Source organism: Pelobates fuscus, chromosome 3 (assembly GCF_036172605.1).
Source record: "Pelobates fuscus isolate aPelFus1 chromosome 3, aPelFus1.pri, whole genome shotgun sequence".
Classification (NCBI taxonomy): Eukaryota; Metazoa; Chordata; class Amphibia; order Anura; family Pelobatidae; genus Pelobates; species Pelobates fuscus.
In genome coordinates, this window is record NC_086319.1 from 299517493 (window position 1) to 299533958 (window position 16466).

The following is a 16466-nucleotide window of genomic DNA, read 5'->3' on the forward strand; positions in this document are numbered from 1 at the left end:
TTTCCTGCGCTAAAGTGTCTGGGCATCATCTCCGCACTGACTTCTCCAGCCTATATTGTGCCTAGGTATTATTTGGAGAGCATCGCCTTAGATATTAATTACAGGAGCAGTTGCTCGATGTCAATAAAGAGGAGAGAAAAGGTTGAGATGATCTGACAAGATTTAAGGGAAAACGGAGGTAGAGGGTTTATTTTGAGTCCCTCCCCAATGAAATCCACACGCCCGCAGTTTAAAAGCGTGGGGATCACTTGCTTAAAAAGTCCACTGGCAGAAAGCACTGGCTGGTCTTTTGTTCCCCAGAAAGGGCCTCAGGAGAACTGTGTTGAGAGGGAGGAGGGTGGTGGGGGGGACCTGGGAGCTGCTGGTTCAGTGAACACACACACACTCACTCACTCGGATGGGTCTGTAGAAGCAAAGGGGATGCTGACATTTTGTAATGCATGTGCAAATATGGTGCAAAAATGTTCCCAATTGTCCCAGTGAGGAGTGACTGAGCCCCCCTGTCTGGCTATCTTTCTTTGTGCGACTGCACTCTCCAGACTGCTTCTCGTCTTGCAGCAATTCGGCTGATTTGGTTTTTTTTTGGAACTCCGTATAGTGATCCCATGGCTCAGGGAAGCAGCGGGTGGTGCCTTGGATTGGCACTGGGGCTTGTCATGGCCATCATGGGTAAGTAAATGGTCCTCTGATCCCTCTCTAAACTCATACTCTTGTGATTTTAATAATGTTACAGCACCTTACATCATTCTCTATAGCTAGCACAGTCACCCTTCACATGGGAGATTAGTTGTGTTTCCAAAAGCATGCTTGCAACCGATGCTTGGGAACACAGACAGAGAAGACTCGGTGGTCATCATAACCACTTTCCCAAAGTGCTGTTACTGTATTGGGGGTATTCGTGGCATAAGACATTACAGAACAATGTTCTCATAATTCTAGAGGGAAAGTTGCGTAGGGGAACACTCTCAAAATCTAAGTCTGACACCCCATAGTGTATATTTAAATTAATCCTGCATTGTCTCGCTCACATACCATGACAAATGTGGTGTCATTGCATGCCCCAAGTGTGTCTTTCTGACATGTGCAGCACGATGCTCTGCAGTATCTTGCAGTGAAAGTATCCCTTAGCCTGCACTGGCTTGAGTATTCTGTTGCCATGACAGCCTCATCATAACATCTCTTTGTAGTAATACTGGAAAGGGTTGAGCATTGTCTTCCATCCGGGTGTGTAATACTGTCTAGTACAAGAGCACATGGCTGTGTCAACAAGTCTCCCAGCAGCGAGGAATTGTGCCAAACGGCAATAAATTATCTAAAAAAATGGGACACAGGACAGGCTGCATGGGCTTCTGCTGTATTAACCCATCTATCAGCACATTACATGCGACTTTAACCCTTACAGTTCCACAGACACTAGCAATACAGTCGCTTGATATTCAATGCATACTTTAATTTGCAGCGAAATGTGCATGGATATTACATGGATTGCAATGAAATCATATTGTTATTGTTTAGCTGAGCCAGTAGTATATTGCAGTACAGAGCTCTCAGTGTGTAGAAGGCGGTTCCTCTATGTACAGGTCTGTAGTGTCTATATTTTATGTGATGACAGTATCAACACACACGTGTGTACACTGCGTAAATTTGATGCACTGTATAGTGGCATGAAATCGAGGTCTGTTGTGAAATAAAACTACATAAACACAGTATTACACAGATGACAGAATAATTAGACAGAATGATTATAATTGTGCCTCTATGATTGCTGATCAATGTGATTATTATTATTAATATTAGATGGGACAGCAGTATTAGGAATTTTATTTTAATGCTATAATTAATAAATAGGAGTTATGACCTCATGTCTGCTTATTATTGTAATTTGATACATACACAATCCATCTCCATGTCTTAATGGTCTACACGTTATCGCACTAGAATGACCACTCATTGCGTAGGTCAGTGGAACCTATGCATTGCCAAGACAAGCCATTGTATACTTTGAGATGAGCAATAGACTTGTTAAGAATTAAGTAGTTAAAGCATTTCAATTTGTCTCCTAGGTGCTGGTGGGCTGGTCACTTTGGCAGAGAAACAGTTAAATCAGTCAGAGTTGCGCTGGATTTATTTCAAGCTAATGTCAGATCCAGCCTTTCTGCTTCCCCTAGTGCTCAGGTCTTGAATTGCAAGAACACAAAAGCTTAATGTTGCCCTTGGTCAGTGAAGCACACCTGCTTTGGCATTGATCTTGATTGTTATTGCGAGACAGGGACCAGATGTGGGCGTAACCTTGAAGGAATAGAGGAGTAATGATAAAGTCTATCATGGGTGTCAAACAGTTTTGCTAAGCAGGGCCAACTTTTTTTTAGGTCAGTAAAACTGAGGGATGGAATGTAAAGTAAAAAATTCTAATGTGTATTATATCTCTCATATATAACAGTGCGATGCATTTCATTGGAGTGAGTGGTGCATGCATTTATCACAGAATATTTTGACCAAAAAACTTCATGGTAATATGCTATGTATGTGGTAGAGTGTACAATAGAGCTCCTCCGGAGTAAAATTCACAGCAATATGCAGTGTGTATGAGAAAATCCCAGAGCTCCATGTAATTAAAGGAACATTTCTAAGGATTTTCAGGATATTTGATACTAAATTTAGCTATCCTCTATATTTAACAAACATGCTTGGGAGGTGTGAAAAATAAATAAATTAAGAAATTCAGAGGTTTATGTCCTGTGACTGGATGCCTCCATCTTAGTCCTCTCAATCATTGTTATAAGCACTGTCCATGGTACGGTAATCTGCACAGAGAAAAACATATAGAAAAGAGGAGAAATTAATTAACATCTCTATTTCTCCTCCTCATTTGCAATGAATGCCATGGAGTGAACTGGTGTGTGATGCTGTTTGCTAAATATTTATAATAAATTGTAAAATGTAATTTTGTTTTAAATTTAAAGTTAAAGGCATTTTTACTGTTTTATTTTTCCAACTATGTATTTCCTAGAGATGTAACAGGTACTTTACAATTTAAACCACCGTTAAAATCAGAGTAATGTGTACTGTGTTCGTGTTACTGCAGTGCTCTACATCAATAAAACTAATAGTTCACAGAACTTAAAGGGGCAATATAGTCATCAAAACAACTTTAGCTTAAAGAAGCATTTTTTGTGTGTGTAGATCATGCCTCTTAAATTTCACTGCTCAATTCGCTGCCATTTAGGAGTTAAATCTCTTTGTTTTTTCTTTATGCTGCCCAAACCACACTTCCCCTGGCTGTGAATGACACGGCCTTCATGAAAAAAAAAACATGGTTTCATTTTCAATCAGGTGTTAACTTAATCCAGATGTTTTATCTCCTACTCTGTAAAGTGAACATTAATCACACACAGAAGGCAAGCTATTAATATAGCAGGAGATAAGAAATTCTAAATGAAACAGACTGTGCAATAAAATAAGTATAAACATTAGATGATTCTTTGCAGGAAGTATTTAGGAAGCCTGTGTAAGTCACTTGCAGGGAGGTGTTACTAGAGTTGTATAAACAAGAGGATATAGAGCGTCATGATCTATACACCAAAAAGGCTTCATTAAGCTAAAGTTGTTATGGTGACTATAGTGTTCCTTTAATAGCTCTAAAACTCACAGCATCATGCAGTGTGTAGGAATGTTTGCTGAAGCTCTACAACATTAAAACTTAAAGTAAGATGCAGTTTGTACAAATGTTTGAAGAAATTCCACATCAGTATAACTTACAGCAAAGTGCAGTGTGCAGGAGTGTTTGACTACTGCTGCACGAGAAAAATACAACACACAAGCTGGAGTTTGTATGAGTGTTCAACAGAGTTCCACAGCAACGAAACTTAATCTAAGGTGCAGTGTTGGAAATGTCAACAAAGCTCCACAGCAAAACAACTTAAAGTAAGGTGCAGTGTGGATCAGTGTTTGAAAGAACTATGTGGAAATAAAACTCGCAATAATGTTAGATGTGAATAAGAGTAAAAGAAGGATATCATGGGACTCATCAGCAATAAAAAGTAATGTTTTTTTTTTTTTTTTTCTATAGTCCTGTGAAACCCTCATTCACAACACACACTATTGAGTTTAATTGCAATGCAGCCCTGTCTTACCTTCATTCACACTACCTAATAATGTGCTCTGTGTATATTTTAGGAGGCTGACAAAAATGATGCCACTATGGGTCTGGGATATTTAGATTATCTTTATTAGATCAGGGAGTTTTCAAGAATACAGGGACTGGGGCTTTTCAGATAATTTAAACCCCTTTAGAAAAGCTAAAATATTTATTAAGGAAAGCACGGTTGTGAATCTTTAAAACTGAAAATATTAAAAATTAAAGGTAATCCATAATGCAGAAATATGTCTATGTTCTATAATTTTAAATGAACGTATCACCTGTTAATGTTTTGCAGTACATTATACTGACATAATAATGTTTAAAAGCGTATACTACTCTGGAATAGAAGAAATTGTCCTAGACACTTCCTTTTGGAGAACTACATTGGTAGTGCATGACACACTATATTAAGCACTATTACTGACAATAAAACCTAAAATAAATATCTTTTAAATTTCAGAGTATTCTTTTTTATTCACGTATGTAAAATGTTTGGGACTTGTATGCAGCGCAGGCCCAAGACATTGTGCTACCGAGGTCCAATAATGAAATGCTAACTCCCTGCTATATACACCTAAACTCCACCTAAAAGGAAACTTCCATATTTAATTTAATTTTCTTAATTCTGATTCCACTCATTACCCTGTTCATTTCCACCCTACTGTGACTGTACTTTGGTGCATATGTAACATTACAGTTCTTCCTACATCTCTAGTACTAGTCTTCAGATTTGTATCCCCTTTATTATAGCCCCAATTAATTTGTCCCACGATATTTCCCCCCATATTAACTTCCTCAAATTCATTCCCCACATGTTAAAATCCATTCATTGTTATATATATTATGCCAGTTAGAGTCCACAATGTAATTTCCTCAAAACACTACTGATGTTTTGGCAGAATGGAAGGTTGGCAAAGCATTGCATTAGTTGTGGTCTATATAAGTTAGGTCTATATTTTTGCAACCACCCGTCTGTTTCCCCCGTCACATGTTCAACTCTTTTTTACAGGCCTTGTATCTCTACCCTATCCTTCCTCCATGCTCCCCCGCCTTACCATTCCACTCCAGGAGTTCTCCCTGTCATACCCTTCTACCCCATGCTCCCCTACATACACCTCTACCCCAAGCCCCCATCACAACCTTCTAGCCAAGCCTCCATCACAACAAACTCCCCTAAATACCATTCAATGCCAAACTCCCCTACATACACTTCTACTCCAAGCCACCCATCATACACTTCCAGCCCAAGCCTCCCCGTTTTACCCTTCTATCCCAAGCCCCCAATCATAGCCTACTACCCCAAGCCCCCCATTATAACCTTATACCCCAAGCTCCCCATCATACTCTTCCAGCCAAAACTCCCTTACATACCCTTGTACCCCAAGCCCACCTCCATACACTTCTACCCAAGCCCCCGTCACACCATTTTACACCAAACGCCCCTACATACCTTCTATGCCAAACTCCCCTTCATGCACTTCTACCCCAGCTCCCCTACATACACTTCTACCCCAAGCCACCCATTATTCTTTTCTTCCTGTCTTCTTTAGTTTTCTTTAAAATCATAAGACAAAGTAGGGACTCTTTGCCTTATGGAGGATTTCTCCGCTTGACCAGCTATGACCAGCGGAGGAGCAAAGTGTGCTTCATTTCCGCTGGTCAGAGCAATTTTCCCATGATCCCTAGCTTTCCTCCCTGTTCCCACAATGCTTCCTGTCAGTATTGCCGAACGTCCTGTCACTTAGACAGAACGCCGGCAAAACTGCCGAATTGCATCCTAACAGAATGAGAAGAGTTTCTCCATTCGTGTTAGGATGCAATTCGGTACTTTGTTCGTATCGGAATTTCATTCTAATGAATGAAACTCCGATCCTATTCATTGCCGCGGCTGCATCTTGCAGCCGCTTAGTAGATAACTCCCTAATTCCCACGGTATCAGGGAGCTATCTACTAAAAGGCTGAAAGACCTAAATTGGTCTTTCAGCCAAATTTACTAATACTAAGTAAAGATTACTTAGTATTAGTAAATAATATGCCCCTACTCGCTATACCGCGAGTAGGGGCATGTCTAGTAAGCAGTGAGCAGCCTATAGCTGCTCACTGTAAAAAACAAAAAACCTAATAACTCCCCCCCCCCCCCGCGCGGCTGGTGTCCTGCCCCCACCCCTGCGCGGTGGGTGGGGGCCCTAAATAAAGATGGGGGGGACCTACTGTCCTCCCCCCCTGGCCCCCACTCCTGCACGGTGGGTGGGGGCCCTAATAAAACAATAAGGGGGGGCCTACTCTCCTCCCACCCTGGCCCCCACCACTGCGCGGTGGGTGGGGGCTCTAATAAAACAATAAGGGGGGACCTACTGTCCTCCCCCCTGGCCCTCACCCCTACGCGGTGGGTTGGGGCCCTAATAAAACAATAAGGGGGCAGCGGCGTGGCTCTCTCCTGAAGGCCCGGAGTTCAGGGGAGTGCTCTCTAGAGTGAGGGAGGGAAGAATCATGGAAGACCTGACAGCAAGAATAAGGGGAACAATAGCTAATTTCCAGAAGGTCTGGGAACCATGGGATTTGAGCATAGTGGGTTCCGGTAGAGGCTGAGGAGCCGGATATATGGTCTGGCCGGTGTATTGGCACTGAGTAGGGTGGTCCCGGGTGGTTTAAGTTCGCCTCGCCCGCGTCCCCCCCCCCACCCCCACCTTCCCCTTCTCCCCTGCTTGTCTTGCCTATCTTCTTGCATCCCGCCTGTCTTTCCCCCTCCTCCCTCCTTTCCCTGCATTGTCTGCCTTCTTTTCAGTCATACCCGCTATGAGCTGAGGCACTGACATTCAGGTGAATTGGAGGTCTCCGGTTCTTCTTTCTTATTTTTTCCTTGGTTTTCTTTATTTTCTCTCAAATTATTTCTTTACTTAACCAGGCCTGATCATAATAGAGGAGAATTGGGGGAGCCTTGATTAAAAGCTTATGGCGTAAGAATTTGGGCCCCCTCTTAGGTCGCTCGGCCTGGTCAGAAAAAACAAAATCCTCGATAGGAGGCATCTGTCTCAGATACAAGGAAGTGGCTTGTCATAGGGGATGATGGCATGTATTATGTAGGCACAATTGTTTCTCGGTATGTGGACTACTGAGCAAGCCTCACAGTTGTATTTTTCTTGCCTTACTTATCATGAGCAACTATAGAGAATAAAAATCCTCGGTGGGAGGCAAGTGATGCAGATTTTATAACGAGGCGTGGCAAATAGGCCAATGTTGAATGTTGGGCTTACGAAATTGGACTCTTGCAATTTGTCTTCTGCGTAAGCCCCACAGCTGTCTTGCTCTCGCTACGCCTATCATGTGTTTAAGATTAGAATTTTAAAGGTACACATAATCCACGATGGGGGGCGAGTAATGTAGAACTCAAACTGGGACAGGTGATGATGGCTTATGTCAATTATTGTATCTACATGGCAAAAATTTTTGTATACTGGCTTCTGCGCAAGCCTACAAGTTGTACTGTTAATGCCTTACCTATCGTGTGCAAAAATAAAGAATTAAAAAAAAAAAAAAAACAATAAGGGGGGACCTACTGTCCTCCCCCCCTGGCCCCCACCCCTGCGCGGTGGGTTGGGGCCCTAATAAAACAATAAGGGGGGGACCTACTGTCCTCCCCCCTGGCCCCCACCCCTGAGCGGTGGGTGGGGGCCCTAAATAAAGATAGGGGGGGACCTACTGTCCTCCCCCCCGGGCCCCCACCCCTGAGCGGTGGGTGGGGGCCCTAAATAAAGATGGGGGGACCTACTGTCCTCCCCCCTGGCCCCCACCCCTGGGCGGTGGGTGGGGGCCCTAATAAAACAATAAGGGGGGACCTACTGTCCTCCACCCGGCCCCCACCCCTGAGCGGTGGGTGGGGGCCCTAAATGAAACCACCCCCCCCAATCAAGGTGAATAGGGGTCCCAAACCCCTAGTCACCCCCCCCCCAGCACCCAAAACAAACTATTCCCTACCTACCCCCCTCACCCTAAAAATAGTGAGGGGGGAATAAAATAACTAACCTGTAAAAAAAATAATTAAACTTACAGTTTGACATCTTCTTTTTTCTAAAATCTTCTTTCTTCAGCCCCCAAAAAGGCCAAATAAAAATCCATCATACCCGTCGCACTTTAAAAAAAAAAAAAACGAGCGCAAAAAGAAAAATAATCCTTGTTCGCCCTTCGATGGCACGCCGCGTACTGAGCTGTCAGTCAGCTCAGTTCGCGACCGTGCGCATGCACGGTAGTGCGCTCAGGACTTCATAGGGCGGCATGAATCCACATTAAATGTCAGTTGCCACAACTCTGACCATTTTTCTAGTTTACCTAAATCATTTGCCATTTGGCTTATCCCTCCTGGAACATCAACTCTGTTACATATTTTAGTATTATCAGCAAAAAGGCATACCTTACCATGAAGACCTTCTGCAATATCACTAATAAAAATATTAAAGAGAATGGGTCCAAGTACAGATCCCTGAGGTACCCCACTGGTGACAAGCCCAAGCTTCGAATATACTCCATTGACTACAACCCTCTCTTGCCTGTCACTCAGCCACTGCCTTACCCATTCAACAATATTGGAATACAAACTTAAAGATTGCAGTTTATTGATACGCCTTCTATGTGGAACAGTGTCAAAAGCCTTACTGAAATCTAGGCAGAGGCGGCTCTTTAATTAGGTGATTTAGGCGGCCGCCTAAGGCCTCTCGCTTGCTAGGGCCTCGTGGCCGCCTAAATCGCCTTAGGGCAGACTGAACTGTCGGATCTTCGGTCCATGACCCTCTCTTGCCTGTCACTCAGCCACTGCCTTACCCATTCAACAATATTGGAATCCAAACTTAAAGATTGCAATTTATTGATAAGCCTTCTATGTGCAACAGTGTCAAAAGCCTTACTGAAATCTAGGTAAGCAGTGATTTGAAGTGGTCATGGGGGCTGGAGACTGTATATGCAAAATGTCACTATGAAGCACAGCACATACATAGTTTAAACCAACGGCCAGCGAAGAAGTAAGTTGGGGGACGTTATTAGCCAGCCCGGAACTCTTGTTTGTGCCTAAAGTCAATTATGTGCATATTTCTATGCACAGAATGTCATTGATTTGCTAAGAGCAATCAACTGAAGCTTTCATCCAATGAATGAGCTGCACAGGAAATTCAGCACTCTGCAAGGCAAGATGACAAAGTCTTGTAAAAAGTTTTGCCCCATTACCAGGAGACAGCTCAAGGGTACACTAAACATCTTAATCTTAATAGTGGGCTGTACTGGTTATGATGATTGGGGTAACCTCTTAATGTAAAAGTAAAGTTTGAAAACTGTAATATGCATGTACTTAAAGGATCTATCTGAACAGAAGTTTAGAAATGTTTCTGTATTGGTATAAATACTGTGTGGGGGCAGAGTGTGTGTGTAAAATGCAAAAATAAATAAATAAGTTATAAGAGGTTTTTCAGAAATTTATAGTAAAATAGCCTATTGGAAGGAGTCAAAATGACCACATATAACATCCTTTATGGGCCATGCAACTGAAGAGTAAACAGTCAATGTATACTTGAAAATTAATACAATCTCTTTCTACGTTTGGCACTGTAATTTCAAAAGGGCAGCCTCATGTAAAAGAGGCTTTGCTGCTCTTGGTAAATGTAACTGAACTCAAGTGATCTGGTTTCCTGCAGCATAAGTCACGGTTACAAAATGTCGAACATCAAATACTGTGTGTGTTTGAGAAATAGTAAAGTACCACAATTGCTTAATGAGTTATAAAATAGTAGCATGATATGTAACAACATAACCCTTGTTAAAGGGAAACTATAGTCACCAGAACAACTAAAGCTCAATGTAGTAATTCTGGTGAGTATTGCATGTCCCTGCAGGCCTTTTGCAGTAAACACTGCCTTTTCAGAGAAAAGGCAGTGTTTACATTACAGCCTAGGGACACCTCCAGTGGCCACTCCTCAAACGCACCATCTGCATGAAGACACTTAACTTTCCCTGTAGAGATACAGTGATTCAATGCATCTCTATGAGGAGATGCTGATTGGCCGAGATGGTGTTTGGCTTCGCCCCCCGACTTGCCTCCTTGGCTGAGATCATCAGAATTGACCATTTTAGCCACTCAAATGCTTTCCTATGGGAAAACATTGTGATTGGATGAGATCATCACTTCTGATGATGTCAGCCAAGGAGGCAGGTCAGGGTCAGAGGCAGCCCCAGCAGATTGGAATAAAGTTAAGATTTTACTATATGTAGGGCGTCTAGATAGTGTTTTTAACACTACAGAGTCAGGAATACATGTTTGTATTCCTGACCGTATAGTGTTTCTTTAACATTAACATAAATGAGTTATCAAAAACATTTTAAAGATATATGGTCCTGTGTTGCCTAAATGGATTTCATAACAGCTAGTAAGACCAAATATTAAAAACAAAACCTGATTTAAGACAAAGTTGTACTGCTTAGTTTATGTAACCTGGAACTAGAAAAAAATATAAGTAAATCCAATGCATTTGAGTTATTAACCAAATCAGAACAAACAATTTTATCTGTATTGAGTGGTTTGTCTTTGAACCAGGCATGGTACATGCAAAAGAGGGAATATGCTACACACAAAGTAACAGGAAATAAAGCTAAAACATCAGACCTCCATGGAAAGGACCCATAGTCCCCAGGGTAGTAGTCAGTAGAGGTAAATAATAGCACCATGCATCCCTACTTGAAATATATACAAAAATAAATGTTATAAATGTAAACAGTAAAAGAAAAAGGGAAAATAACACTTTGGCTTTAAGTGAAAGTGTCGTCAGGGCTTAATCATGTATAAAAACACAAGAATATAAAAGCTCTCATTTTTGTTGTATTTGCGCTCAGATTCAGAGCGGTCTGCTGTGTTCGTCTGGTTTCCATGACAACCAGTTTTGGTGACTGACACTGCCCCCTGGCGTTTCACACACATCCTGATGTCATAGATTCAGATTGAGGCAGATGTTTTGATGGGTTTTCTCCGTTCCCGCAGTTATTTGTATGTGCATTATATTCTTTTGTTTGTATACATGATATATTTGTTCTGTCCTTGTAATCCAATAAACCCCTGCCTGATGCACTACATCGTGATGCCCAAGTGTGTTAAAATTACAAACAAAATTGTAAAATTAAATATTTTAGGCACCTTTCTTTTTATTTATTCATCTTAAATGTTGAGAAGAACACTATAGTCAGCAGAACCACTACAGCTTAATGTAGTGGTTCCAGTGTCTACAGCAGTGTTGCCTACTAACACCTCTTGTGTCACTCAGACAGCCACTAGAATTGCTTCCTAGTCCAGTGTGCACAGTGTGCAGCACCTATGTTCAGTGTCTCCACGCTCTGCATGTAGATGCTAAATGCTCCATATAGATGTATTGATTCAATATCTCTCTGAACAGATGCTGATTGGCGCCGCTTTGCTTTTTAACCTCCCAATACTTTCCTATAAAATTGAATTGTAGTAAGCTTAGAACTATGGTTAAACGTTGGGTTAAATTAGCCAAGCTATAGGAATAAAATATCCAGTTCAAAAGAGTTTTTCAAAAACCTGTTTTGTAAAATATTTTTGCAGGTCGGTTCTTAACTCACAAAGAAATAAATTTTAAGTCAATTTTCCACAGTATTATAGCACTCCTTTTGAGTTCATGTGTATTGTTAGATTTGAGGAAAAACCACGAAACTGCAAGCAAGGACCACATATGTATGTTAGTAAAAGTAGACTAACTTCACTGACCAAAAAGTTTCATAGATGTGTTTTCTACCATTAATGTTTGCTAAAAGGGCCCACATTAACATGAAAGGACCATATCTGTTCATTTATAAAGTGTAAGCATGTGTCATATTCAGTGTTATAAAATGCTTAACTGGTTAAGTGCTTAAGTCGGCATATGATACTTTAAGTGCAAGCAGACTGAACATCTCATTGGGGTTTATGCACTAAATATGGAATGGAAGTGAAGTGTAAATCAAATTAAACCATTTAGCAAAATCTGCGGATTTGGAAACATTCTCCAATTCCACTATTGTCACAGCTTCAATTTTTGTCTACATTTTGCAGTTCATTTTCCAATTCACTACAATTTGATGTTTAGTGAATAAATCCTATTGCCTAGCAGAAATATGTGAGAGCTTTAGTTCAACAAATGCTGGAGGGCCAGTAATGGACACCTGTTTTACTGCAAACCATAATTCTTTGCTGGATGATGCCTGGTGTAGATTTCATGCAGTCATTTCAGACATGCTAAAGTGCTGATTATTGTTTTGAAATATGGATTCTCATTTATCATCGAATAGTTTGCTGCACTTATTGCATCCATTATATCTCTCATAGAGTGCTTACCATAAGCAAATGTAGATCAGCAGAACATTCATGGCTACCTATGCATTCATGGACAGATCATGTTTATTAACAGATGACAAGTAGGGAGACATAGGAAGAGGATTTGCTCCCTCGGATGGCCCCATGATATAAAAGCCCCCTCTCATGCAGTAGATTATGTGACTGCTCTGCTAGTTCTTGCCTCCTCTGCTCAGTAATTTCCTGTGTGCCATTGTCCCTGCATTGGTTTGCTTTGTGAGGCTATGTTAAGCTGCTCTTTAAATAAGAGGAAACTGAATTTCATCCTGGAAATACCCTGACTGCAGGGACAAAGCCTTCAAAATACTCCCCTGTGATGTATACAGGGCCAGCATAAGAAGATAGGAGAAAGCTCAATGCATTAATTGAAAATATACCCTGTTACTCCTGTCTAAAGATACACTAAATATTGATCAATTCAAACCTTTAGCTCAAAAAGTGACTAGGTCAACGGTCAAGACAAACATAACACTAATAAACAATTAAATGTGCACATTACAAGTATTCTTTTTTAAGGAGAACATGTATGTTATATATAACTAGAAAAGCTACAATTTCTGGGGAAATTGTGTGAAGTGTTCTTGCCTCCATCAGTAGTCTACAACTAGAGTGGGCGGAGTAACTGTTAGTATTTATTTATATAGCACATTTAATTGCAATGTTGTTGGCCAAAGTGCTTCACAGTTACATTAAAACATACAGTTATAAAAAATTAGCAGGTGTAAAAGGCTTTGTCTATGACATCACTTGCTGCTGCAGCCTTGCACAGGTCAGAGTATTTTGGCGGTTGCCATCTTCAAACAGTCGTATTTTAAAAACTATAAATCCTACAGTGAAGAGCTTTATATTGTGAGAATCACAAGACCCAGACCTACATTTTGATGTATAGTATGTCTCTGAGATATTAACAATGAAGGCACAGTCGCAGTTTAGAAATTGCCCTTCAAATGTGAGCTTTGCAGAGTGGAGTTTCAATGAATGTCAATGGAAGGCGTGAGTTGCAAACAAATGGTCATATTGTGAAAACTATCAGGACTATGGTTTAGCCGTGGACATTTCTAGTGGCAGCAGGGATAGCTGAACGTTTTGATATAAGATTTGTGTAGGTGGGCCTGAAAATGAGGGAGTGGTGGCAGTTTAGAAATCATGTCCTGATTTTTCAGCTTTTGCCAGCTCCCACTCTAGCTTTGCCATTCATTCCTATGGGACAAATTTCGCCACAAGAACGACGATATTCCGTGAACCATTCGGCGAAACGTTCCACAAAGTAAAAGCAATCCGATTGGGAACAATCTGCACGTTTTGGTATATTTTTGTCTATGTAGTGTAAAAACTGTGGGAGGAGTTAGGGTGGCAAATTTGGCTATAATAAGAATAACTAGAAAAGCTACAATTTCTGGGGAAATTGTGTGAAGTGTTCTTGCCTCCATCAGTAGTCTCCAACTAGAGTGGGTGGAGAACTTGTTAGTATTTATTTATATAGCACATTTAATTGAAATGTTGTTGCCCAAAGTGCTTCACAGTTACATTAAAACATACAGTTATAAAAACATTAGCAGGTGTAAAAGGCTTTGTCTATGACATCACTTGCTGCTGCAGCCTGGCACAGGTCAGAGTATTTTGGCGGTTGCCATCTTCAAACAGTCGTATTTTAAAAACTATAAATCCTACAGTGAAGAGCTTTATATTGTGAGAATCACAAGACCCAGACCTACATTTTGATATATAGTATGTCTCTGAGATATTAACAATGAAGGCACAGTCGCAGTTTAGAAATTGCCCTTCAAATGTGAGCTTTGCAGAGTGGAGTTTCAATGAATGCCAATGGATGGCGTGAGTTGCAAACAAATGGCTGCTCTAGCTTTGCCATTCATTCCTATGGGACAAATTTCGCCACAAGAACGACGATATTCCGAGAACCATTCGGCGAAACGTTCCACAAAGTAATAGCAATCCGATCGGGAACAATCTGCACGTTTTGGTATATTTTTGTCTATGTAGTGTAAAAACTGTGGGAGGAGTTAGGGTGGCATTTGGCTATAATAATAATAACTAGAAAAGCTACAATTTCTGGGGAAATTGTGAAGTGTTCTTGCCTCCACCAGTAGTCTACAACTGGAGTGGGCGGAGTAACTGTTATTATTTATTTATATAGCACATTTAATTGCAACGTTGTTGCCCAAAGTGCATCACAGTTACATTAAAACATACAGTTATAGAAACCATTAGCAGGTGCAAAAGGCCCTGTCTATGACATCACTTGCTGCTGCAGCCTTGCACAGGTCAGAGTATTTTTGCGGTTGCCATCTTCAAACGGTCGTATTTTAAAAACTATAAATCCTACAGTGAAGAGCTTTATATTGTGAGAATCGCAAGACCCAGGCCTACATTTTGATGTATAGTATGTCTCTGAGATATTAACAATGAAGGCACAGTCGCAGTTTAGAAATTGCCCTTCAAATGTGAGCTTTGCAGAGTGGAGTTTCAATGAATGTCAATGGACTGCGTGAGTTGCAAACAAATGGTCATATTGTGAAAACTATAAGGAATACGACTTAGCTGTGGACATTTTTAGTGGCAGCAGGGATAGCTGAACGTTTTGATATAAGATTTGTGTAGGTGGGCCTGAAAATGAGGGAGTGGTGGCAGTTTAGAAATCATGTCCTGATTTTTCAGCTTTTGCCAGCTCCCACTCTAGCTTTGCCATTCATTCCTATGGGACAAATTTTGCCACAAGAACGACGATATTCCGTGAACCATTCGGCGAAATGTTCTACAAAGTAATTGCAATCCGATCGGGAACAATCTGCACGTTTTGGTAAATTTTCGGCTATGTAGTGTAAAAACTGTGGGAGGAGTTAGGGTGGCAAATTTGGCTATAATAAGAATAAGAATAACTAGAAAAGCTACAATTTCTGGAGAAATTGTGTGAAGTGTTCTTGCCTCCACCAGTAGTCTACAACTGGAGTGGGCGAAGTAACTGTTATTATTTATTTATATAGCACATTTAATTACAACGTTGTTGCCCAAAGTGCTTCACAGTTACATTAAAACATACAGTTATACAAACCATTAGCAGGTGCAAATGGCCCTGTCTATGACATCACTTGCTGCTGCAGCCTTGCACAGGTCAGAGTATTTTTGCGGTTGCCATCTTCAAATGGTCGTATTTTAAAAACTATAAATCCTACAGTGAAGAGCTTTATATTGTGAGAATCACAAGACCCAGACCTACATTTTGATGTATAGTATGTCTCTGCAATATTAACAATGAAGGCACAGTCGCAGTTTAGAAATTGCCCTTCAAATGTGAGCTTTGCAGAGTGGAGTTTCAATGAATGTCAATGGACTGCGTGAGTTGCAAACAAATGGTCATATTGTGAAAACAATCAGGACTATGGCTTAGCCGTTGAAATTATTAGTGGCAGCAGGGATAGCTGAACGTTTTGATATAAGATTTGTGTAGGTGGGCCTGAAAATGAGGGAGTGGTGGCAGTTTAGAAATCATGTCCTGATTTTTCAGCTTTTGCCAGCTCCCACTCTAGCTTTGCCATTCATTCCTATGGGACAAATTTTGCCACAAGAACGACGATATTCCGTGAACCATTTGGCGAAATGTTCTACAAAGTAATAGCAATCCGATCGGGAACAATCTGCACGTTTTGGTAAATTTTCGGCTATGTAGTGTAAAAACTGTGGGAGGAGTTAGGGTGGCAAATTTGGCTATAATAAGAATAATAATAATAATAATATATATGTGAGATAACATTAAGTGGTCTTGCTATGCAAGAACACTTAATAATATATATGTGAGATAACATTAAGTGGTCTTGCTATGCAAGAACACTTAATAATAATAACTAGAAAAGCTACAATTTCTGGGGAAATTGTGTGAAGTGTTCTTGCCTCCATCAGTAGTCTACAACTAGAGTGGGCGGAGTA

General features: G+C 40.8%; 1 protein-coding gene across 2 annotated transcripts in view; it reads left to right on the forward strand.

The window, feature by feature from the left end:
* The first annotated feature begins 382 nt into the window (after positions 1 to 382).
* The window catches only part of IGDCC3 (immunoglobulin superfamily DCC subclass member 3), a 109743-nt gene continuing 93659 nt past the window's right edge, over positions 383 to 16466 (forward strand). For both annotated transcript variants that reach the window (XM_063448782.1, XM_063448783.1), the window contains exon 1: positions 383 to 669. In XM_063448782.1, coding sequence (XP_063304852.1) covers positions 606 to 669 — 64 coding nt within the window. In that variant the 5' untranslated portion in view covers positions 383 to 605. The remainder of the gene's footprint in view (positions 670 to 16466) is intronic.